The 25,266-nt window shown below is 38.8% G+C and overlaps 1 protein-coding gene across 1 annotated transcript in view; it reads left to right on the top strand.

The window, feature by feature from the left end:
• VWA3B (von Willebrand factor A domain containing 3B) overlaps window positions 1-25,266 on the top strand; it is a 214,758-nt gene that overhangs the window by 123,207 nt on the left and 66,285 nt on the right. Inside the window, exons 15-21 of the mRNA XM_072614594.1 lie at window positions 1,624-1,722; window positions 5,441-5,623; window positions 8,846-8,976; window positions 13,781-13,944; window positions 16,941-17,078; window positions 20,744-20,801; window positions 20,931-21,087. Coding sequence (XP_072470695.1) covers window positions 1,624-1,722; window positions 5,441-5,623; window positions 8,846-8,976; window positions 13,781-13,944; window positions 16,941-17,078; window positions 20,744-20,801; window positions 20,931-21,087 — 930 coding nt within the window. The remainder of the gene's footprint in view (window positions 1-1,623; window positions 1,723-5,440; window positions 5,624-8,845; window positions 8,977-13,780; window positions 13,945-16,940; window positions 17,079-20,743; window positions 20,802-20,930; window positions 21,088-25,266) is intronic.

Below are 25,266 nucleotides of genomic sequence, written 5' to 3'. Positions count from 1 at the left end.
TCTTCATATACAATACATAACATTCAACTTGACTTTTTATTTTCCTTTATATATGACACTTCATCTCTCATCTAGGTGCTCCCTTCCTGGGTAGCTAGGTAGTTCAGTAGATAGAATAGCAGTCCCGGAATCAGGAAGACCTGAGTTCAATGTGGCCTCAGATACTTACTAGCAGGATGACCCCGGAGAAGTCATTTAATCACTGTTTGCCTCAATTTCCTTAATTGAAAAATGGAGATAATAGTAGTTCCTTCACAGTATTGTTATGAGAATCAGATGAGATAATATTTGTAAACTCACAGTGCCTGGCATGTAGTAGGTACTTAATAAATGCCTGCTTCCTTCTTTCCCTCCCTGTCTCCCCCTCTCTTGCTCTTTCTCCCTTCCTTCCTTTCTTCCTTCCTTCCTTCCTTCCTTCCTTCCTTCCTTCCTTCCTTCCTTCCTTCCTTCCTTCCTTCCTTCTTCCCTCCCTCCCTCTCTCCCTTCCTTCCTTCCCTCCCTCTCTCCCTCCCTCTCTCCCTCCCTCTCTCCCTCCCTCTCTTCCTCCCTTTCTCCCTTCCTTCCTTCCCTCCCTCCCTCCTTCCTTCCTTCCTTCCTTCCTTCCTTCCTTCCTTCCTTCCTTCCTTCCTTCCTTCCCTCCCTCCCTCTCTCCCTTCCTTCCTTCCTTCTTTCCTTCCTCCTCTCTCCTTCCTTCCCTCCCTCCCTCCTTCCTTCCTTCCTTCTTCCCTCCCTCCCTCCCTCTTTCCCTCCCTCCCTCCCTCCTTCCTTCCTCCCTCCCTTCCTTCCTTCCTTCCTTCCTTCCTTCCTTCCTTCCTTCCTTCCCTCCCTCCCTCTCTCCCTTCCTTCCTTCCTTCTTTCCTTCCTCCTCTCTCCTTCCTTCCCTCCCTCCCTCCCTCCCTCCTTCCTTCCTCCCTCCCTCCCTTCCTTCCTTCCTTCCTTCCTTCCTTCCTTCCTTCCTTCCTTCCTTCCTTCCTTCCTTCCTTCTTCCCTCCCTCCCTCTCTCCCTTCCTTCCCTCCCTCCCTCCCTCCCTCCTTCCTTCCTTCCTTCCTTCTCTCTCCTTCCTCCATTCCTTCGTCTTAGCATTCATAATTTCCTTCAGACTCCGGCTCCAGTGATAGTCTGTACATTTCTTTCTTTCTCATTTTCCTCTAACTGGTAGCACTTCCCCTGCAAAATTACATTTCATTTGTTTTATATATATACATTGTTTATATTTGTGTGTGTGTGTGTGTGTGTGTGTGTGTGTGTGTGTGTGTTGGGGGGAGGATTCCTTATAGGATGTATGTCCTTTGAGGGCAGGGACTTTTCATTTTTGTCTTCTTATCTCTAGTGTCTATCAGCACCTGGCACACAGTAAGCACTTAATATATGTTTATTGATTGGATGATTTTAGCAGGATAGTTAGAGTGATTATATTGGAGATAGGGTATCTGTAATTCCCTAGTAAGTGACCAGAGTTTGGACCAAGTCAGTGATTTTAGGAATAGATGGAAGCCTATGGAAAGAAGTACAATTTGGCAATTGTTTGGATGTATAGAATAAAAATTGTAGAAATTTATCACTGTTTAGTAATATTTCAATGATTTTTTCTTTTTAATACTCTCTCCCCACCCCACCCCAAGGTTGGAAGCTCTACCAATATAATGGATGCCCTTAAAACTGCTTTTGCTGATAAAGAAACAAAAGTAATCTACATTCTGACGGATGGGAGAGCTGATCAGGTATTATTTTATCCATTGAGAGAACAGGGAAAAGGAAGCAGGAAATATTTGAAACAGCTCTTTGTGAATGAACTGAGCCTCCAAATTCCTCAAAATCTATTCTAGGTAAAATGCTATTGAGAAAATTCCCACATTTTCTTTTTTAGTTGGAAGCCAGCTTTTCCATCTAAAGACACTGAGAATAAAGCAGATGCAAGAAGGATTACTGACTTTTTAAGGTTATACACAGCTATAAATACAAATAATATTCCATGAAAAGAGAAATGTGAAATTACATTTGTAAATTTAACTCAGTTCTCTATACATTTGAGAAATAAGATCTTTATCAGAGACACTTGCCATAAAAATTGTCTCCCAGCTTTCATTTCATCGTTTTCGACTCTTCATGACTTCATTTGGGGTTTTCTTGGCAAAGACACTGGAGTGATTTGCCATTGGAACAAGATTTTGGAAGAAAAAAAGATCTGATGAGAATACAATAAGGAAAGAGCCAATCAGGGGCAAATATGTATATCTATATATCACTATATATACATATATATTTTAAGAATTAGTGTTATTATTATCTTTCAGGACCTTATCATTCTCTTCCCCCTTTCTTCTACTCTCACCTCTAGCCTATCCTTGGTCAGAACGTCATTATTGAAAATTGCTACTGAAAGTTAGATGAATGGAAATGAACACCTTCTTTGTGTAAAAACCATTCAATATAATAATATAGGTAGCCATGGGGCAGCTAGGTGGTGCAGTGGATAGAGCACCAGTGCAGGAGTCAGGAGGACCTGAGTTCAAATCTCGCCTCAGACACTTGACACTCACTAGCTGTGTGACCTTGGGCAAGTCACTTAACCCCAGTTGCCTCATCCTGGGTCATCTCCAGTCATCCTGATGAATATCTGGTCATTGGATTCAGATGGCTCTGGAGGAGAAGTGAGGCTGGTGACCTGCACAGCCCTCCCTCACTCAAAACGAAGTCAAGTGCAAGTCATGTCATCATTTCTCTGATGGCATGGTCTTCTTTGGCAATGAAGGACCCCACACACAGGTAGCCATTCGCTCATGGACACCCAGCCAGTGGCCATGCATGATCTGGTTGGGTTCCCTTCTTAACCCATGAATTCCCTGTCCCTCCAAGTCATGGAAGATGTGTTACTGAAATCAAAAACTGAAGCAAAGGATATATTTTCACGTGAAATATTTTAATATAGAGAGTTTAGTTTTCAAAGTCAGCCCACAAAATCCTCTCTTAAGTAAAGAAGAGGTAAGTTCAAGGATTTTGTTAGATAGATTCCATCTTCTTAGTAAATTAGATTAGGTCATTGTTTGGAAGTAAGGAAGGCAGATTTGTGGTTTATGGATGAAAAATGTTTGGAATACCTGCTGCCAGAAATGTAACAGATGGCAAATCTTTCTTCTTCTACCTCCACATCAGTCTCATCTAATCCCTTCTTTCCATTCACACAACCAGCACCTCAGTTCATGCCCTTATCCTTCTCACTCGGATTATTGCAACAGCCTCCTAACTGATCACCCTAATTTTCAAGTCTTACACCATCTTACACTTTGCTCCTGAAGTCATTTTCCTTATATGTAGACTGGATCATCCTTTACTCAATCAACTGCAATGGTTTCCTCTTATTTCTAGAATAATGAATTAAGTCCTGTATTTAGCTTTTAAAGTTATTCACAACCTGGCCCCAGCCAAGCTTTCCAGCCTCACTGCGCATTACTACTCCTCTCCTGCTCTCTGATACAGCCTGTTCTCATCTTCCCACCTGCTAGCGTCCTCCCTGCAAAACTACCTTGGATTTAATTATTTTGCATTTTTTTACATTTAGTTTTTATTTTGCTTCATGTACTTATAGATGTATTCTTTGTTTCCCTTATTAGAAAGTAAGCTTGCTAGTATGGGACTGTTCCATTCTTTTTACTTACATCTTCAGCACCAAGCACAGCGCCTGACATATAATAGAGCCTTACATTCTTCTTGATTGATTAAAAGAGAGTCAAGAAGAGGATTCTGGAGCCACTTCAAGTTAGACAGCATGAATTTGTAGTTGACTACTAGACTTCTTAAGGGCAGAGACTATGTCTTAGTCATTTTTATATCCTTCAATGCCCCACATAGTATAGGACCTTGTACATAGATAGCTATCGTATAAATCAGTGATGTCAGCCATATGGATGGCAATGTATTATGGCCAAAAAAAAAAAACCAAACTCTTCCAGTGCAGCCTGAACTAGATTAAAATGCAATTGGGAAATATTTAACAAAATAAATAAAAATATAATAGAATATATCTATTAAATGGTTTTCTTAAGTCATTATGTAGCTATCAGAGATCCTTATGTATGATTTAGTGACCCCACTCTTACTTGAGTTCAACTTTGTTTTAAACTTGTTATCTGTGTTTTATTTCATTTTTATCTATTTTGTTAAATATTTCCCAATTATATTTTCCAGGCTTGGAGAAAAAAGACCCAGGTCTGAGTTCAGGCTCTGACTATAGATGTGTGATCACTGGCAAGTTTTTCACCTCACTGAGCCTCATCCTCAAAATGAGGTTATTAATATTTGTGCTACGCTCTTCACAAAGTGGTTGTTAGAAAACAGCTCTGCGAACCTTTCAACAGAAATATGAATTCTATCATGTGGCGAGCTAAATTGAATTGATCCCTTTGGCAGTTTAGTTTGTGCCTGCCTTGGCTGCCAGACATCATGGAAAGCAGATGGTGGGAGTGACCGAGGATTGGCAGTTATGGTGGTGCACTAGCACAAGGCTTACATACAGCCTAGTGTTATTCGTTGTTCCCCAAACTTTGGGGAAAATTCTTGAACAGCAAAAATCCTCTGTAAATTTATTTGGGTCTGAGAGAATCAGATTCAATCCTTATCACTATAGGAATGGAAATAAGTGATGGACATTCATTTCATTCTTCTTTCCCAGTTCTCTCATGACCTCATTGTTGTTTTCCTTCATTCTGGAAGAGGTCCATGCCATCAGGAAGGTGATGCCATGATTTTCAAGTGAACTGGATTTAAGTGAGGGAGGGCTGTGCAAGGTCACCAGCTTCACTTTCTCCTCGAGAGCCTGGGTGTAGTAGGAGGACTGGAGATGACCTCATTCATCCTTAGGGAGAGGCATTAGTTTGCCATTCACAGCATAAATGCTAAGACAGCTTTCTACAATCCCTGGCTTCAAATAAGGATAAGGTTGGTTCCATTAGAATGTAATCTCCTTGAGAACTTGTCTTTGTATCTCCCAGCACAGTGCTGGGAAGCCTAATGCTTTGCACAGAATAAGCTCCTAAATAAATGTGTATTGATTGGTTTCCCTTAAGCATTCACTTATAACCATTGTCCTAACTGCCACCTACTTTAGGTACAGATCACCACCATCAGAGTTAAATGCATGTTTTTAAAGCACAAGGAAGTATAAATCAGTTGCTTATTTAAACTCATAAATCAGACCAATTGCTGACTTTACATGCATGAAGACCACAATGAAACAACTGGCTTTAAAATGAAATTGACACATCCATTGTTTAGTCATGAAATTACTGGTGTCACAGTGGCATATATACTAAGGAATCATTCTCTTCTTTCTCCTCCTTTTCTATCTCTCTCTTTGTCTCCTTCTCCCCCACTCTCATCCTCTTCCTTCCTCTTCAATTTTCTCTTCCCCCACCTTTATCTTTTAAAAATAATCAACAATAGCCTGTAGAAACAATTTTTTGTCAAATCCAACATCGAAAGAAAATTCCTATTCATACGATCTCCTTCAACTACCACGATGAAGATGCCAACGGATTCTTGAAGGAGCTCTCCCTCAGGACTGGAGGAGAATTCCATTGCTTTCATTTCGGTTCCCAAGATCCTTTGGAATCAGGTGCTTACATGGTAAGAGTTCATCTGACAGGGAAGGGGGTGTTTATTTGATTTAGAATTACAGACCTGAGGATAGTGAACCATGATTTTCACCTTAGTAGAACAACTGCCACAAAACCCTCTAATAAAATGCCTCCTAACAACCTGAGCACGGATGGTTCCATTGGTTTGGATCTGTCAGCGTATATTGTTTATATATTTCATTGTTCCCAAACTGGTAGTTTATTTTCTTATTGCCCTAGAGGTGATATGATCCCTGGCCTGGCCACTGGAAAAGAGAATGAGAGCTGCTACTTGCTTTTCTGTCCACCAGAAAGGAGAGACGAGAGAGAAAAAATAGTAGCAAAAATTGCATTTATATGTTTTACTCAGGCCCTTGTGAGGTGGCCTAGTGCTGAGAGTCAAAAAAGACCTGAGTTCAGATCTTGCTGCAGAAACACTATCTGATTTTTGGACTTTGGACGTGTCTTTGAACCCTGCATCAGTTTTCTTATCTGCACAGTGAGAGAATTGGCCTCTAAGGTCTCTACCTACTCTAAACCTATGATTCTGAGATTATATAAATGTCAGAGAGGACATTCCCAAGGATGATAGGACCTATTATCCTTCCCTTTACTTCCTGTTCAGTTTCCCCTTTTTAGAATATCTTTAGTTTACTCCTTAGTTCCTCACTAGAAGGAGAAGGCAAAACCGCATCTTGTACATCTAAATCTTTGTGTGGGCTGTGAATGCTTCAAATCCCTTTATCATTATTTCTTTAATTTTAATTTTTACTATCTTCACAAATCTTTCTTCTTCCACTCCTCTCCCACCCACTGAGAAGGCAAGAAAAATAGTACCCATTATACACATGAAGTCATGCAAAACATATTAGTCATCTTAGCCATGTTGCAAAAATGAAAGACAGAAGGAAAGACAGAAAGGAAGGAAGGGAGAAAGAAAGATTAAAAAGTAAAAAAAAAAGCCAAGCCATATGCTTTCATCTGCACTAAGAGTTCATCAACAGAACCCCCTTAAAGGAATGGTCAGTTTTGATTTGATAATGTCCAACCCTGCTAGCAAAAGCAAACTGCTTCCCCAGATCTTTCTAATGACCTCAACAAATGAAACTTACTGTGCTGATGGGAGATGACATATGATGATATCATATCCCTATTCCAAGCAGCTAACACCTTTGTGGTATTATTCCACTAACAGAATGGACCGAAAATGCAATAATTTGAGATTAGTTTGAATTAGCAAGAATCCTCTGATACAAAATACATGGAATTAGAGTGACGTTTGTCGGTCTTTTGTATTTAGCATGAATTAATTTAATCAGATTGTTTTCCTTCTAACATTTAGCTAAGATCAGCTAAACAGGGAATAGGAATTTTAGCTGGAGAGATTTTGAAAGGAGAGAACATTTGATGAAGACACACTTTTTTTTCCCTAAATGAAATCACTTATTATTTGATGAAGGAGAAGCTAGGATAGAGTTAGAAATCACAGTTGGGGAGGGTTTGGTCAGCCAACAAGCCACATATATATGCATTGAGCAGGTAGAGAGAACTTGGAAGATGAGGTCTTTGGGTGATGTACACTACAGAGTAGAGGAAGAAATCAAAAACAAACTTTACTTCATAGTTTTGACTCATTCTGTCCTTGAAGGAAGGCCATATTATAGTTCAATCTTCTTTCCTCAACATATATCAGAGAAATGGAAAAACTAGTAGTCAAAGCTGAAAGATTTCTTATTGTAACCTCATTCCCTTCTTCCATGGAGGTGTCCCATTGCTTCACTTATTACAGAATTTATGGGGTTTTATATATATACATACATACATACATATATATATATGTATATATATATATATACATATATATATATATATATAGTAATATTTAGGTCATTTGTTTTGTAAATTATCTTGTTTGGGCATATGCCATAGAATGAATGCTGCACTGTTTACAGAAAAGCCATCAGTTCAAGGCATCTGATCCCCAGAGACATTTTTCTGGAGTCACGGGATATGTGTTCAAATCTTTCCTCTGATATTTATTACCTGTGGGACCTTGGGCAGGTCACTTCACATTCTTGACCCTCCATTTCTTCATTTATAAAATGAAGTTGTTAGATTAGATAACCTCTAAGATCCATTCCTTCCAGCTCAAGATTCATTTTCTTATTGAAATTAATTCCTTTATAATATTGTTTATATGACATCTTAGTTTTGGAAATGGCCTTATGTGGACTAAGTCCTAAATTGTAAATAAAATTTTGAACTACAAGGTGTCCCCTAAGTCTTAGTATACAGTTTTCACCTTAAAATTGCACAAACTTTTGGGATACTCTCTATGTTGGTTAAATGTTTTCCCTTACATTTTATAATCATGAAGTTATCCAAAGGTAATTAGAAAGGAAATTATCTCATATGCTTCTTATTTGTATGAAGTTGTTCTATTATCTCTTCCTCCCCATGCCTTCCCTCATTGGCATAGCCAAGTAATTCAGTGGATAGATTGTTGGGCTTTGAGTTAAGCTCATCTACTTGAGTTCAAATCTGGCTTCAGACATTTAGTAGCTGTGTAACCCTAGACTGGGCAAGTCACCTAACCCTGTTTGCCTCAGTTTTCTCATCTGTAAAATGAGCTGGAGAAGGAAATGGCAAGCCACTCTAGAATCCTTGCCAAGAAAAGGCCAAATGGGGTTATGAAGAGTTATACATGACTGAAATGACTGAACAACAACCTCCCCTCTCTCATTAGATCTCATGGGCAGGGATTGGTTTTACCATTCCAACACTTAACAAAAGTCCCAGCACATAGTACTTAATAAATGCTTAATGATGGCTAATATGGAAACATGGCTTATACAATTTCACATGTATAATTGATATTATACTGCTTACCTTCTCAATAGATAAAGGAGGAGTTTGGGGGAGAGAGAGAATTTGGAACCCAGAAATTTTTAAAAGCTAATGTTAAAAATAATTAATGAATAGATTAACAAATAAAGCAGGTAGAGAGGATATTTTCTGAAACAATGTTTGTCGACTTGACTAAATTGACTTTAATTGAAAGATGACCACCTGACTGGGCTTTTCAGGGAACTAAAATGGAAAAAAAAAATAAATGAAATCCTTTTTGTTTCTTTTCCTGAGCCAGATTACAAGCTCTAAGAAATGTTGTTGTAAATTATGGATCAGCCATATTTTTCTAAGTAGCATATATGTCTGCTTCTCATTTTGGCAGAATGAACAATTGAACCTTTTACTACGTGAAATTGAAATGGGACAAAATTACCTTGAGAGAGTGCAAAACCTTCACACTGAATCCATGATGTTGGACTGGTGGCATAATACAAAAAAAGATGAAGAAACTGAGTAATTATTCTAACTTTCATATGACATAAATTTTCCATAATATCTTCAAGTCCTCTGAAATTTATTCTAAAGTTTCCTTTGACATTGTTTTTCCCTTTTGCATGATTGATTTTTGCAGAAGGAGCCTTAAATTAAGGTTCCTTAAGATTAGTTTTGAGAAGCCAGATAAAGAACATTTATAATCTAATTTTAAACAGAATTCCATTTCAGTGAGCTCAACCAAGTTTATTTGGCAGACAAAGTTACAAGTCACTATCTAAGTTAGCTCAGAAGGTATTTTATTCAAGGTATTTCAGAAAAAACAAGATCTGAGATGTCTACAAAGTATTCAATATTTCTACAGCTTGTCACTGCTGTCATTTAAGATATTTGAGAGAGCGTCAAGTGTTTTGATGTCTCCAAGAGGAGGGTGAGAGTTTAGGCACAGCCAGGCACTAACATCAATGAGAAAGGAGAGTGAGTTGTCATGGAGTTCTGGACCTAAAAACCACCAGGACCTGGATTATGTGAACAACTGGAGAGATGGAACTATAAAAGAGGAGTGACTGAGGGAGGGTGGTAATGGTAGAGGAAATCTGGGTAGTGGGGAGCAAGGAATATTCTGATTCTCCCATCAGGACCAGTGAATTGGGCAGTATGGAAAACAGTACCACCAGTACCAGAAAGGACAGTCAGAGATATGGCATCATGCCTTAGCCTAGTCTATTCTCTCTCATTATAAGCTCTCCAGGTTCTCCATTCCTTAATATTTTTCCAAACCATCACCACTGCTCTGCTAACACGCTTTTCTCTTCACTATCACAAGTTTTTGGAGAAAAGTTCAATTCTAACATCAACCTTTACTTCACGGGTGTGTTGGTAAATGTTTAATAACCAGCTCTCTTTAAAAAAAAAAGTAAAATAGCATTATTTTTAAGTTTATGATGTTATATTATTAACACTTGTCGTTCAGCAGTTTCACTCATTTCAGATTCTTTGTGACCTCCTTTGGGGCTTTTCATGGCAGAGATACTGGAGTGACTTGCCATTTACAGGGTTAAGTGACTTGCCTAAGGTCAAGAAGCTAGTAAGTGTCTGAGGCCAGATTTGAACTCAAGGGTCTGAGTCTTCCTGACTCCAGGCCTGGCACTCTATCCACTGCACCACCTAGCTACCCCCTCAAAAAGCTACCAATGATCTTTTAGTTGCCAAGAAAAGAACAGAACTTTGGTGGAAGCCCACAACTGGCAGGCCTCCATGAGACTCCTCACTAGTATCTACAATGCATTTTTATACCATTTATATTTTTGAAGAATATGCCCGGTTTTATAATGAATAGTTAGTATTGTACCGATATTCAAATGCTAATCCTGTATGTAAATACTCTACCACAAGAGCATTTTTCTGAAATTAAATGAAATAATATATGTCGAGAGGCAAACTTTTAGAGAGGAAAGATAGCTTTAGACTCAGAAAGAACTGTGTTCAAGTTTCATTTTTACCAGCTGTGCAGCAAGTCACTGTGCACTCCTCAGGTCTCTGAGAAAGTCACTTAAGTTTTAAGGCTATAGGTTATAGACAAGTTGCTAAGTTACTCAGGCAAAGGGAGTTTCTACACTGAAAATTCAATACATCATTCGTCTGAACCAAATTTTTTTTAAGATATAGAAATTGCTTTGTAAATTTCCATGATCCACAAACATCAGTCATCATTAGTAATAAATAGGTTGACTGTTAACTGGGAAGGAACTTGAGAATGAATCCATTATAAAAGATTCCTCACTCAACAGGAGCCATGATATTCCCATTAGAAAAACATGATTAGTAAAGGTTGTCGATCACGGCATGGCCTTATTATATGAAATTTTATTCTAATGTGAAATAATTGATAATTATGTATTTTTTTTCAAAAATTTGAACTTGCATTCCAGATTTGGGAAGTTTGAGCAGATGAACATAGAATTCATAGATAGATAAAGACACAAAAGAGACCTTCAGCTCATCTAGTTCAACCCCCTGATTTTACAGTTGAGGAAACTGAGGTCCAAAGATGTTATGTGATTTGCCCAGGGTCTCATAAATAATAAGCAACAAATTCAGGTTTGAAGACAAGTATGCTGAGTCTAAATCCCTCACTCTGCCTCCTAATTAAATGAATTGTTTCATTGAGTATATATCAATTATAAATCATTAGGCTATTTAATATAAATTAATAGTTAAATGAATAAATAACAGATTAACTATAGCTTATCCTTTCTGTAAGTTTATCCATTCACTCTGTTCTCCCACTGGAGATCCACAACTGAGCTGGGTAAGCTGCCTCACTAGTGCATCTGCTTCTGCCATTAGGGTGAATAATGAGATTAAAGAGTGGCTTGGTTTAAAGCAAGCAGAGGAATGATGTTATGTAGAGGTCAGACTAATATGGTGCAAAGAAAAGAAGGCATTTCTGTACAAATGTCTCATTTCCACTTCTCTGTTCCTTGATGGAAGAAATTCTCTTGGATGGTTACTTTTTAAATGTACTGGACGGTAAATTCTATCTTGACATCTTTCCTCCGGGCAAAAAAAGTTATCTTAGCCACAAAAAAATATAGAATCATTTCTGACCATCTACCTATATTTTCATAAGTGTCATTAACATGAAATTGAAGTAGGACCTTGGGAATTAAAGTTGAAAGAAATCTTATAAATCGTTGTTGAACTTCCTCATTTTCCAGATGAGGAACAAGAGGTAAGTGACCGCAGGATAATGGACACCTAGGTGTCGAAGCCTAGGGTCAGGAAGTGCAAATCTAACCTTAGAAACCTACTAGCTGTGTGACCCTGGGAGTGTCACTTTACCCTGTTTACCTCAGTTTCCTCACCTATAAAATGAGCTGTTGAAACTAGATCAAACCCTTTGCCAAGGAAATCCCAAATGGGGTCATAAAGAGTTGGACATGACTGAAAATAACTGAACAACAATCCACGATAATATATCTAATGCCATTTCCGCAACACCCTCATAATGCCTCCACTTAAATGTCTTTAGTGAAGTTCATTCTGACTTTTTCCTTCTGTATATAAAATATTCATCATTCAATATTTGACAAGCATTTATTAATACCCCACTATGTGCAGAATACTATGTTAGTTACTAGAGAAGATGCACAATTTAGCTAAGATTTGCTCCCTGTCCTCATGAAATATAGACCTCATAGGAAGCTAAGTCACCAAAGCAGACAGCTGTACTCCATACATGACAAATCTATCTGAAAGAGGAAAAGCACAGCAGGAGGTAAGAGTCATTGTTGCATTACTTGAATGCAACGGTGTGTCTGTACCTCTTTCCAAGCCCTGACTTCAGGCAGAGAGTGCGTACTTCCTAGCGCTGCTGGCTAGCTAAGGTCTTTGAACAGCAGAGCTACCTAAACAGGAGGGCAACAGTAGCATAAATCTGGCCTGGGGCAATGATTCCATTTCCCCCACTTTACCCTTTTTCTCAAGTGGGGGCTCCATGATGTGTTTGTTATGTATTGTGACCCTGGCACTCTTGGGGAACCCTCCTGTCTTCTGGGGAACCACAGGTTGGAGAATTGGATTTGCAGTTTGTGCATGTTGGGGTTTTGTTTTTATTTTTCATCAAATAAGTAAAGATTTGGAAAGCATCCCTGAAAATCAATTATACTGAAACTTGACTATTTGGATATTTTTCATATGTTGAAATGGAAAGTAGTGGAATTGTTTCATCGTAGCATTTTTACCTTGATCTTTTAATGAAATTTGTGTGCATTGTTGGTAGAAATAGCTTGCGTTCTCTCTTTGCATGACCTGGACCCCATCATCACTGTGGGATAAGTGCAGTTGCTCCCTACCATGTCTTCTCAGTAATTTGTGGGCTTTTCACTTTAAATTTCTGTGAAGGAGGCGACAGTCATATGTTTCTCTTTCTATTATATTTTTTGCCTTCAACTGTCATCTTGAATATTTTACTCCTGTTAGACAGAAAGACCTGACAATGAAGACACGCTTTGTCCATCGCTTGCCATCAACCATCCCATGACCCAGGTCTGCCCAGAGCCCATTTGAGGGGCTAGGCTGGAAAAGCAGAAGTGGCTGCTTACACTGCCTACCTGAGCAGGAAGTCACCATCTGTAACCCTTCTTTTGAGATGGAAGACCAACAGACTTTGTCATCTGCCAGGCCACTTTGCCATAACAGACATTTGTGCCCTTCACAGACCTTATGCCCTGCTGCAATATCCTCCAGTCCTTCCCTCCACCCCCTCCTACTCATCACCCCCCAGTACATACCTACCTGGTCCACCACCCTTTGGACCTGTCAACTTCCATACAGGTGAAATCTTTTATATATGTTGTCTCCCCAATTAAAATGTGAGCCCTTTCAGAGTAGACTTACATCTTTCTAATTCCTCTCCCCACTGCTTAGTACAGTATTCTGCACATAACAAGCACTTCATTCATTCATTCATTCATTCACTCTTTCATTCATCTCTTCTGAATCTTCAATGAAAATTGCCATCCCTTGAGTAACTTAAAGAAACCTGTTCATTGAATGGGTGTTTCTCACTGAAAGTGAGAAAGTGATAAGACTTAGTCTGAAAGGGTCAAGGTCTCACATTGCATCCTGGGTCACCTCCAGTCTTCCTGATGAAGATCAGGCCACTGAACCCAGATGGCTCAGGAGAACAAAGTGAGGCTGGTGACCTTGTACAGCCCTCCCTCATTCAAATCAAAGTCAACTGCAAGTCATGTCATCATCCTCTTCGAGAACAAAGGACAAACACACATTCATTCATTTTCTCTTTCTAAAAAACCCCCAGGTATAAAAAGCCCACCTATGCAGTGTTTTCAACAACGAAAAAGATGACAGACATACCTTTACAGAGACCTAAACTGAGAACAGTGTCCCCAGTCGAGGCTGGTTTCTTTGGTCCTTGTAGAAGCCTACCTCCAATGAGTATGAAGAAGAGAACACCTTTTGCAGGTAATGTCAGAAAACCAGCATTTATTAAATGCCTCCTGAGTGCTAGGCACTATGCTAAGTGCTAGGGATGTAAAGAAAGGCAAAAAACAAAAGCACAAAGCACTGGTCTTAAAGAGCTAGCTTATAATCTAATGGGGAAGACAAGGCAACAAAATAAAATGTCATTCTAAAAGATAAAATCTGCTACAAATAAGACAGAGTGGATAAATTACAGAGGATCACAGAGTGAAGGCGCCAGAATTGTGGAGGAGAAGGAAAGGCTTCTTGCAAGAGATGGGTTGTTAGGAGGTAAGACTTCAGGGAAGTCTTCAGGGAGGTAGAGATGAAGGCATGGGGGACAGCCGTGGGAAATGTCCGGAAGCTGGAAGGAACGGAAAGAAGGCCAGTGTCACTGGATCAAAGAGCAGAGGTGTAAGGTGTAAGAACACTGGAAAGGTGGGCATGAGCAGGTTGTGAAGGGTTGTAAAAGCTAAACAGAAAATTTATATTTGATCCTAAGTACTGGGTTGAATTTTCATATGATTCATTCTTTCACTTTGAGTAATGGTTGAGGGTGAAATTAAATCCCTTTTGGAAAAGAAGCTACCATGTCACACATACCATCCCATCTTGAATTTTGATACTGCCATAACCTACATTTTAGTGTCTGAGTTCGATAGTCTGGAGATATGTTTCTAGTTATTTCTGCCTCTCTGTGCAAGAGAATTGGTGTCGGTTGATATGTGGAGACTGGGCACTGGGCAAGGGTACTGACTTTAATTCCATCCTTGATGTAGGTACTCTTGTCCACCTTTTTTTTTTTTTTTTGGTAAGTGTCTCAGCCTTTGTATAGGCAATGGTTTGGAGTTAGAGCAGATGCTTTTACTTCTCACATAGGCCAATTAATGTTGCAGATGGCATGGCCAGGCCCACCCTCAGTAGGTGACAGTGGGAATACAGGCAGCCAACCCAGTAGTACCCCTTCTTGTTCTAAAGTTCTAAAGGTTTGTGAGTAGAGGTGAGGGCAAATCCGTCCTCCCACTTTAAAAAAAAAGATGCCCCCAAAGTGTCATCTTTCTATGCAAAACCCAGAACATTTACTGCTATTACTTATAACCTGTATAAGGTTAAGGTTTGCCTATAATTTTTGCTGATTATAAAGGCAAAAGCATTTATTATTGATTATAATAGAAGTAGCTAGATGATCCAGTGGATAGAGCTCTGGGTCCAGAGTAAGGAAGACTTGAGTTCAAATGTGGCCCTAGTCACTTACTAGCTGTATCACCCTGGGCAAATCACTTAACCTTATCCATTAAATGGGAATAATAATAACACCTATCTTACAGAGTTATCATTATGAAAATAAAATGAGATATTTGTAAAGTACATCGCAAACTTTTAAATACTGTAGAAGCGCTAGCTGTTATTGTTTAAATTTTGATAGTTACACAAAACACGTATCTGAAATATACATGGGACCTGGAGTTCATAAGACAGTAGAAAGCTGGATTTGATAGAGGCTCTACTGATTTAGCCATTTCTGCTTCATTAGCATCTTCAGTTAGAAAAAAAAAAGAGGGAGTTGAGAATAGGTAGGACCTGGGATCTTATGTTAATGGAAGTATTTTTAGGTCAGTCTCCTTGTTCCTATCCCCTTTAAGAAGTTTTAATGACTGACTGGTCCCTGCTCTGTACCTTGAAATGGAATAAAACTAGTAGAGATCTAAGAGTGAAATTTTTTTTCACTTTTCCTATATACTCTGTTAGCCTCATTGGGTACTATGGGCTATTTCTTCTTTGAGTGAACCAAGATGGGTACTTAAATCGACAAAATCTCAGGTAACTGAGGCTTGAAGGCTCTACACAAAGTCTACTTGTTGGTCATCAGAGCTAAAGGCTAAGAATAGGAAATGGATCATGAGATAGAGGCCTGTCAGTCATGAGTAGAGAATCAATATAAGAATCCCCAACATAACTAAGGTGAAATTAAGGCAATAGGGAGGAGTCAACCAAACTAAAATCAGATTCCAAAGCAAGTTGGTCACAAATTGGAATCAGGATCAATGCGGGAAAAGCAGGCAGTACATGTCAGAGTATTAGACCAACAAAGGAAAGCACTGGTACTTAACCAAGTAGATTCTGGGGCTTCCTATGTCTCCAAGCAGTCAAAGCTGACCTGGATATGAGGTTAGTTAGAAGGTGACTTTGATCTCACTATTTAAGAAAATGCACGTCAGTAAGAACCTTGATATCACCTGGCCAATTAAGAAAGAGAAAAATTCAGTTAGACCTCATAAAGTGAATTTTTCTCCTGTGGCATATAATTATTTGTTATTGAGTCATTTCAGTTGTATCTGTCTCTTTCTGGCCCCATTTTGGAGTTTTCTTGCCAAAGATATTGGAATGATTTGCTATTTCCTTCTTCAGCTCATTTTATAAATGAAAAAAACGGAAGCAAACAGAGTAAAGTGACTTGCCCAGACTCGAACAGCTAACGAGTATCTGAGGCCAGATTTGAACTCATTAAAATGGTTCTTTCTGACCCCAGGCACAGCACTCTATCCACTGCACCATCTAGCTGCCCCAAATTATGTACCTCATTTAAAAAATCAACATGTTGTTTTGTGAATGGTAAATACCATCTAAGATCTGATTTTCTTGGTCTTGTCTAGCCTTGCATGCTTTCTCTTTCAGCACACACAAGTGCTTTCAAGGATTCTGGTTGTTTGTAATTAGAGCATGGATCAGCATTAGGCCCCAGAATAAAGGATGGAAGGAGATATCAGAATCCCCCAAAGTAGCTATTTAAATTTGATGATATTCCACCACATCCCAAAACAGAGTTTTGAAAGCAGCGTTTGTCCAAATGGAAAGAAAAACTTAAGAAAGGGTGTGAGGACAGTATTTATTTGCCAGAGAGATTATTGACCAGGTTTTAGAAGCTGGACTAAATTGTCTGTTCTCCCTCCCCTTCCCTGCCAATCTTCTAAACCTCTTGTTTCTGTAAATGCCAGCAGAACCAGCAAAAACTAGTCTGCTCAGGAATTCTTTTATCGAAAAGAAACTCAGTGAAGACAGCGCGAATGCAAAAAGGCACCTTCCTCCTGAACAAAAGAGGTCTTCCAGAAAGCAAAGCTGCTCACCCAATGGTAAAGGTCAGCTTGAAAAAGAGAGCTAGATGAAAATGCAGGTGTGCCCTGATTTACACAAGAATGCTATTAATAGGTCATAGAATCATGGGTTCAGTGCTGTAAAGGACCTTCGATGCCATCAAGTCCAATCTCCTCATTTTTATCGATGAGGAAACTGAGGTAGAAAGGTTAATTGACTTGTCCACTGTCACAGAGCTAGTAAGGATCTGAGGCAAAGTTAGAACCCAGATCCTCCCACTTCCAAGTATGGCGCTGTACTTTAATAAGCCACCTAGCTGAGTCTCTTGATTAAGAGCATGAATCTAGAGCTGAGTGAAGCCTCTAAGATCCCTTTTCTAAACTCATTTAATAGTTGAGGAAACTGAGGACCAGGGAGTAACTTACTGAAGGTCACATGGGGAGTAATTGATGAAGAGCAAAACAAACAGACCCCAATAAAACAATATATACGATAAGTGCAAGTATGTAAATGAAATGATCGCTAATTACTTGTTTATCTTTTCAAGATGTTTATTTGCTTAAAATGAGAAACACATGTTCATAGATTATTGTTTCAAAAAATTCCATTTTCATGCTTCCTGTCTTTGTCAGTTTGGGTTTACAAAACCAGCACTGAAGTTCTCAAAAGAATTACAAACTATACATGACCGTATGAAATATACTCTAAAGTGGGGGTTGGTAAACACATTGCCCAGAAGCTAAGCATGGTTTTCATATTTTAAAATCAAGTTTTATTGCATTAAGAAATGTAAACAGCATGCAATGGGAGTTTGGACCTCCAGCTGCAGTTTGCTGACTCCTGCTCTGCATCACTGAAAGTCTTGGTTAAATCAGCTGTGACATTCCACCACTTACCCTACGGATTGACAAAAAATGGGAACAGTCAAGGATGGAGATTTTTTTAAATGTATGCCTTATTCTGCAACTTGAGTCCATCACCTTTATGTCAAGAGGTGGACAACATGCGTCTTTATCAGTCCTTGGAAATCATCATTGGCCATCTCGCTGATCAGAATTCTCAAGTCTTATAAAGTTGCTTTTCTTTACAATGTTATTATTGTATAACTAGGTATGGACTCTATCGTATATCACTTCATACAATTCTTCCTAGACTTCTCTGAAATTGTCCATTTCTTACGGAGCAAGAATATTCCATTACATTCATAAACGACCATTTACTTAGCTATTCCCCAACAGATGGGTACACCCTTAAGTCTTGGATACAGGCAAACTATATATAATTTTAGTCCAATTAATGTTTTTATACTAGCATCATTAGTAACCATATCAATGTACTGCTAAGTTCCAAAATGTTGCTGTAAAATTGTGATGCCGCATTGTTCTCAGGAAATTAACTGCCCTGTAATAATACTTTGCTTAATCCTGTGTATATTCTCAGAACCAGTTCATAACATTAAATTGTGTGCACTCACGCTTTTCTTGCAATTAGGTGAGTACTGCTTTGGTTACGTCTCCTTGGTATGAATAGCCAGGATTGTCTGGGCATAATTAATGAGAAATTAGTGTGCTTCTCCATCTGCTTTTAAAAATTAATAAAAAGCTAGTTGTATATATTAGCCAATAATACTAATCATTAAGTTTAAAAATAGTATATAATTAGAGCAAGATTTTATAGACATATAGTTGTAATTGGGCACTTTATTCACTAATGCCCAGTTGTCACCAATGTAACTTTAATTTCTCCAGGATGTACAAAATACTTTCAATTCACTCTTAAATCTATTACACTCAGAAACCAAGCTTTATTCAAGGGTATGGGCAAGATTTCTGTACTTTGGAGCTTCCAAATAATTTTTTAGGAAAATCACTTGCAAACAGTTGTTCTTGTCTGCCAATGGCTTTCCTCTACCACAGCTAGAGGCAGCTAGGTAGTGGATAGAGCACCAGTGCAGGAGTCAGGAGGATCTGAGTTCAAATCTCACCTCAGACACTTGACACTCACTAGCTGTGTGACCTTGGGCAAGTCACTTAACTCCAATTGCCTCATCCTGGTTCATCTCCAGTCATCCTAATGAATATCTGGTCACTGGATTCAGATGGCTCTGGAGGAGAAGTGAGGCTGGTGACTTGCACAGCCCTCCCTCACTCAAAACAAAGTCAAGTGCAAGTCATGTCATGATTTCTCTGATGGCGTGGTCTTCTTTGGCAATGAAGGACGACCACACACCACAGCTATATAGTAGTGTGTTTATCCTGCTACATTCCTCTGCTCTAATTTTTTTTTTTTTTGCCTTCAAAAGTTCATGGTAGCACAGTGCATTCTTCCCCAACAGAATGAAACCATATAATTGTTATTCTGAATGAATGAATGAAATATTTGATTGTCTACTATGTTTGAGGCCCTGAATTACAAAAAGATATTGATACTTCTCTCATTGGGGTTCCCATTTATTCAGTCAGTTAGTCAGTAAACATTTATTAAGTGCTTACTATATGTAAGCACTGGGGGTACAGACACACAAAAGAAAGACATTTGTTGCCTTCAAGGAGCTTATAATCTAACAAGAGAAGACTATTCACAAAAAGAAAGGGGGTATGGAGTAGGGCACAAAAGGGAGGTGTTCAAAGGAGTGAAGGTGGATGGAAAATGAAGGAATGACTGACCTAGGTCTTCTCTTTAAATGGAGACTTTGGGAGGAACTCTTTGCTCTGCCCTTCAACCAGAGGGACCTCAGAGTTCATGAAGGTTTCTAAACAAGAGCTTAATGGAGTCATTTCAAAGTCCCTACTTTCTAATCACTGCTAAGCAGAGTTTGAATTTACTAGTAATCTAGATAGAATGATTGAATTTTCATATAAACCACTTACCTGAAATTTTACACCTTGATTTCTGATATTGACCAATTTCTTTAAAAGGGGGCATATCCCTTTTCAACTAAAAATGCAAGCATATTCCGAGGCATAATTTTAAACAATTTTCAAACAGAATTTGGAGAGACCTTTGAATGAATATGTAATGTTTTTACTATACTTGTGCTATCACAAAAAAATACCTGTATGATTTTGAACAACTTCCACAAACCTTTCTGATCCTCTCAGTTCCTTCATGTGTCAAGTTGGGGGTTCAGCTGCATGGTCTCTAAAGTCTCTGATGGCTCTAAATCTATGATACTATGAATAAGGACCATAATATAACAAAATATTTTGAGATGTATCATCATGGCACCATATAGCAGCTAAAATAGTTTTGGCTGATGTTATTTCTTTATTTCATTTTCTTAAAATGTCTGTTGGTTGAGATCTTACATTCCTCCATTGTGGGTGCAATAGGAGTAGGAGGAATTAGAAAATGATTGGTGATTTCATTTAGGAGCCTTGAATTATAAAATCCAAAAGTAGCTGAGAGTCTTTATTATGTCTTTATGACTACTACAGGATTAGCTCAGCGGGTTTGCTGAATTGTTAGCAAAACCAAGGCAATACACTTTTGATGTACCTACTTAGCCTTTAGAAATAAAAATTACAAATCAAAATTGACTGAGGACTATAACTCATTAAAATGTACCATTGAGATTACTTTAAAAACAAAACAAAACATTTGTCCTTGGCCACCAATAGTCTCAGAGAAATAATAATGTAACTAATGTAGTTTGTTATAACACCCACACATGAGATACCATTGTACATCTACAACTCTTTCTCCACAGAAATGAATTTAATAGATGAAAAAATATCAGAAGTGAGGAATCGAGTGCTAAGTCAAGAGTAAGTATCTTAATTTCACTATGGTATACCAGGCTGTTTTGCCATCTTTTTTTGAATCTGAATTATATTTTTTTCTCTTCTCCCCCTCCACAATTTTCCATTGCACCTCACAGAAATCTATGTTCTTAGTTCTCTAGATATGTCTTCAGAAACCTGGTTGAAGATCCATGGCTTGGTTGCTAAGCGACTCACCATAATGGATGCCTTATCCTCTGAGGCCATTCCACACCGCTCAAAATATGTGCCAGTTCTGGGCAAGCATGTTGTTACTAAAGTATATGATTCGGTAAAACTCACACTGTTCTTGGCAAGGCCTTATACTACATAAACTACAGCCCTGATAGTGTTGCTTCCAGGGGGGAGTTTTTCTATTTCACTGCATACATCGTGTAGTCCATTTAAATTTCTTAGTGTGTGTTCTATACATAAAATACATGTTACATCATTAGAAAATGTTTATTCATGATGGCAGCTGCTGAAAAATAGATTGCTAATGAATATAGCTTTTTGTTTTTTAAATCTATGGGGGATGTAAAACGGGCCTTTGTGATACAGGCTCTTCTTGTCTATTTACCAGTGGGTGGTAGTATGGAGTTATTCAGGTATTTCATTATAGATGCAAATTTTCTGCATAGCATCATGGAATCGGAAAGGACCCTTGAAGGTTATCTCACCCTAAAGAGATGAGAATCTTTGATTTTTAAAAAGATCTCTAAATTAATTTTAACTGTTTCCTTCAGTAACTCATTTAGATGTTTGAAGTGACTATAGGAAAATTAAATCTTTGTCTTAAATCAAAATACTTGATGGTTCAGGATAATCCTACCTCTTCTATTGAGCTCATGAAGATGGGAGAACAGCTGTCTGAGACCAACCCTTGTTGGCTCGTCAATGATCAGATTACACGCCCCCCCTATATCTCCCAGTTCTTCTAAACTTACTTCATAGGTATTGGGGTTTTTGCTATTTTAAAATTATCTCTGAGGGTCTTTTGCCACCTCTCTAAGATTTCATAGTCATGGTGCCCATGATATATCACTGACTTTGAAAAATGTTGAGGGTTTTCTTGGGTCCAGCATAATGAGATTGCCTCATGGTGGCTCGTATTATTTTTGACATCATTACTGCATTGCTGGATCATGTTCAGTTTTTATGGCTGTGTTTTGTTTTCCTCTTTGGGTTTCTGCCATGGTAGCTGTTCCAGACCTTCTCTCTCTGTAGGCCTCCCAGGTGTCCCTCTTCCCCTACCTTCCCAACTGAGGACTGTGCTTATACTTCATGAAAAAAGAAATAGAGACCATTCTCAACCAACTCCCTCCTATTCCTTACTCCCCGTTTCACATTCCTCTGCCCTATCATGGTACACAATCTCCTCTTTTATTCTAATCTCTGATGAAGATGTAGACCTTTCCCTCATCAAAGCCAGCCCCTCCATACGTACCCTTTATCCCATCCCCTTCCATTTCCTCTAGTGTATTGTCTCCACCAATAGTTCTCTCTCTCTCTCTCTCTCTCTCTCTCTCTCTCTCTCTCTCTCTCTCTCTTTCTCCTCCCTCTCTGTCTTTCTCTTGCTCATCTTCAAAACTCTTCTTAATTATTGGTTACCTGACTATAAATATGCCCATCTCCCCCACCGTTAAAAACCCTCACTAGAGGCTACTATTCCTGTTAGCTACTGTTCTTTTTCTCTCTTCATCTTTTCAACTAAACTCTTTGAAAAAAAAAGCCATCAATACTTGGTGCCTCTACTTTTTCTCCTCTCACTTTCTTTTAAATTCTCTGCAGACTGTCTTCTGACCTCATCTTTCAACTGAAATTGTTCTTTCCAAAGTCACCAAAGATCTCTAAATCACCAAATCTAATGGCTTTCTGCTCAGTTCTTATTCTTCCTGCCTCATCCACAGCATATGACACTGTTGACCACCTTCCTTAGGATCCTCTATGACTTTTCATGCAATAGCTCTCTCGGATTTCCTTCTACTTCTCTCATTTCCTGGATCTTCATCTGTGCCACAACTACCAGCTGTGGGTATAACTCTATCCTGGAACCTCTTCTCTTTCCTCCCTCTATTCTCTCACCAGATGTTCTCATCAACTCCCGTGGTTTCCATTATCATTTCTGTGTAGATGATTGATCAAGCCTAGATCCAGCCTAGTCTCTCTCCTCAACTCTAGTTCCCCCATTATTAACTGTATCTTAGACATCTCAAATTGAATAACGTCCCACAGTTGTTTCAGTTGTTTCAGTAGTGATCAACTTTTTGTGAACCCATTTTGGGGTTTTCTTGGCAAAGAAACTGAACTGGTTTGCAATTTCCTTCTCTAGCTCATTTTACCTCAGTTTCATCATTGGAGGCAAATAGGGTTAAGTGACTTGTCCAAGGTCACACAGCTAGTAAGTGTGTTTAAGACCAAATCTGAGCTCATTAAGATGAGTCTTCTTGATTCCTAACTGTAAAGGTAATTTAAATGGGAAGATCTTTCCCATTCATAAATAGGCTCATGTGACCTGCTTAAATCACATACAAGCCTAAGTCACATGTAGTGAGAGGAGTTTGCTGAATGGGTGGAACAGGAAGGATGGAGCAGAACTGAGAGGAAGTGAGGGCAGTTAAGATAGAGGAGAGAGAGGGCACAGGCAGGCATAGCTAAGCTCATGAGCGTTTGCTTGTGGGAAGATCACAGTAAGGGGAGGAAGGCTTGAGAACAGCTTTGCCCCCTGCAGTGATAACATGTATTGACTTTTTGGTTACTATGACGGATTTGACTTTCTGGTGTTGGGATTTGGCTTTTTGGTGTCTGCCTTCTATATGGAGAGTCTGTTATACTTTGTGATTCAGAACTACACTGGCATATTCATAGTTGCCCTCAGTGCTGTGAATATTACCTGGATGATACTCAGTGCCACTTTTTCTCCAGCTTTCCCCAGCTCATTTTATGGATAAGAAAACAGAAGCAAACTAGGTTAAGTGACTTGCTCAGAGTCACCCAGAAAGTATCTGAGTCCAGATTTGAAGTCAGGAAGATGAGTCTTCCTGCTTTCAGGACCAGCACTGTATCCACCTAGCTGCCCTTATTGCTGTTGAGGGCAGATTTTATGCCACCTATGTAACCAGTTATCAGCTCATTTCTTTCACTACAATATCTCTGGTATAATTGACCTTCACTCCACTCATGCAGTTGCCACCTTTGTTTAAGCCTTCATTACTTCTTGCCTGGACTATTTCTAATAGCCTCTTAATTGGTAAGTCCAATTAAGCCTCAAGGTTTTTTTGTGCTCTAATCCATCTTCCATACAGCTGCCAAAGTGATATCCTTAAACTGTAGATCTCTGCCACTTTCTCTCCAGGATCAAATATAAACTGTTCTCTTTGGTATTTAAATCTCTTCACTTCTGACCCTTTCTATCTTTTTTCTATCTTTCCAATATTCTTATGTCTTGTTTTCCTCCATGCTCCTACATTCTACAGTATGGCCATTCTGGATTTTTTGCTATTCTTCATGAATGATGCTCCATCTTTTATCCATATGCCTTTGCACTGGGCTGTCGTCAATCCTTGGAATAGTCTTCCTTCTGTCCCTTAGAATCCCTGGCTTTCTTTAAGACTCAGCTTAAACGCCACCTTCTGCAGGAAGCCTTTCCTGTTCCCCTCTGCTGCTGAAGCCTAATGCTCCAAAACTACCTTGTATTTTACTCTTCTTGTATACCATACATATTTATTTATGCTCATATGTAGGTGGCACAGTGGATAGCGTGTCAGGTCAGAAGTCAGGAAGACTTATTTGCCCAAGTTCAAATCTGTCCTCAGACACTTAGTAGCTGTGTGATCCTGGGCAGGTCACTTAACCCAGTTTGCCTCAGTTTCCTCATCTGTAAAATGAGTTGGAAAAACAAATGGTAAACTACTCCAGTATCTTTGCCAAAAAAAACCCAAAAACCAACCCAAATGGGGTCAGGAAGAGTTGGACAGGACTGAAATGACTGAACAACAGCCAGCTCACATTATTTTCCCTATCAGAATAAAAAGTAGGAACTTTTCCCATTGTATTCCAGCACTTAGCACAGTGCCTGGCACATAGTAAGTACTTACTAAATGTCTCTTAGTTGATTGGGTTTAGTCTTATTATATCCTTCATTCTTAATTTTCTTGGGCTACTTTGAATTCTGATCTTGTCCTTCAAAGTGCTAGCCGGCTTTGTTTTTTTAAAAGCACTTGCATTTATTCATCTGTTCTAACTTTGTTATAGCTAATGAATTAGACTGAAAACATATCAGGGTTTGCACACCATAGAAGAAATCAAATATAGTAGGTATTGTCAAAAGCTGTCATCTATGTTGCTTTACAACCTCTCAATCTGAATGTATTTGGAAGAAATATGTAAAATTATGCTGTAGTCTGCTGCACAATGTGTTTGGAGGAATATTTATAATGCTGATTAAAATGTCTGAGAATCCTAGATTTTA

Source organism: Notamacropus eugenii, chromosome 5, assembly GCF_028372415.1.
Source record: "Notamacropus eugenii isolate mMacEug1 chromosome 5, mMacEug1.pri_v2, whole genome shotgun sequence".
In the NCBI taxonomy this organism is placed as follows: domain Eukaryota; kingdom Metazoa; phylum Chordata; class Mammalia; order Diprotodontia; family Macropodidae; genus Notamacropus; species Notamacropus eugenii.
The sequence above is the reverse complement of the archived record's forward strand: the minus strand, read 5'-3'. Positions and strand labels throughout refer to the sequence as shown.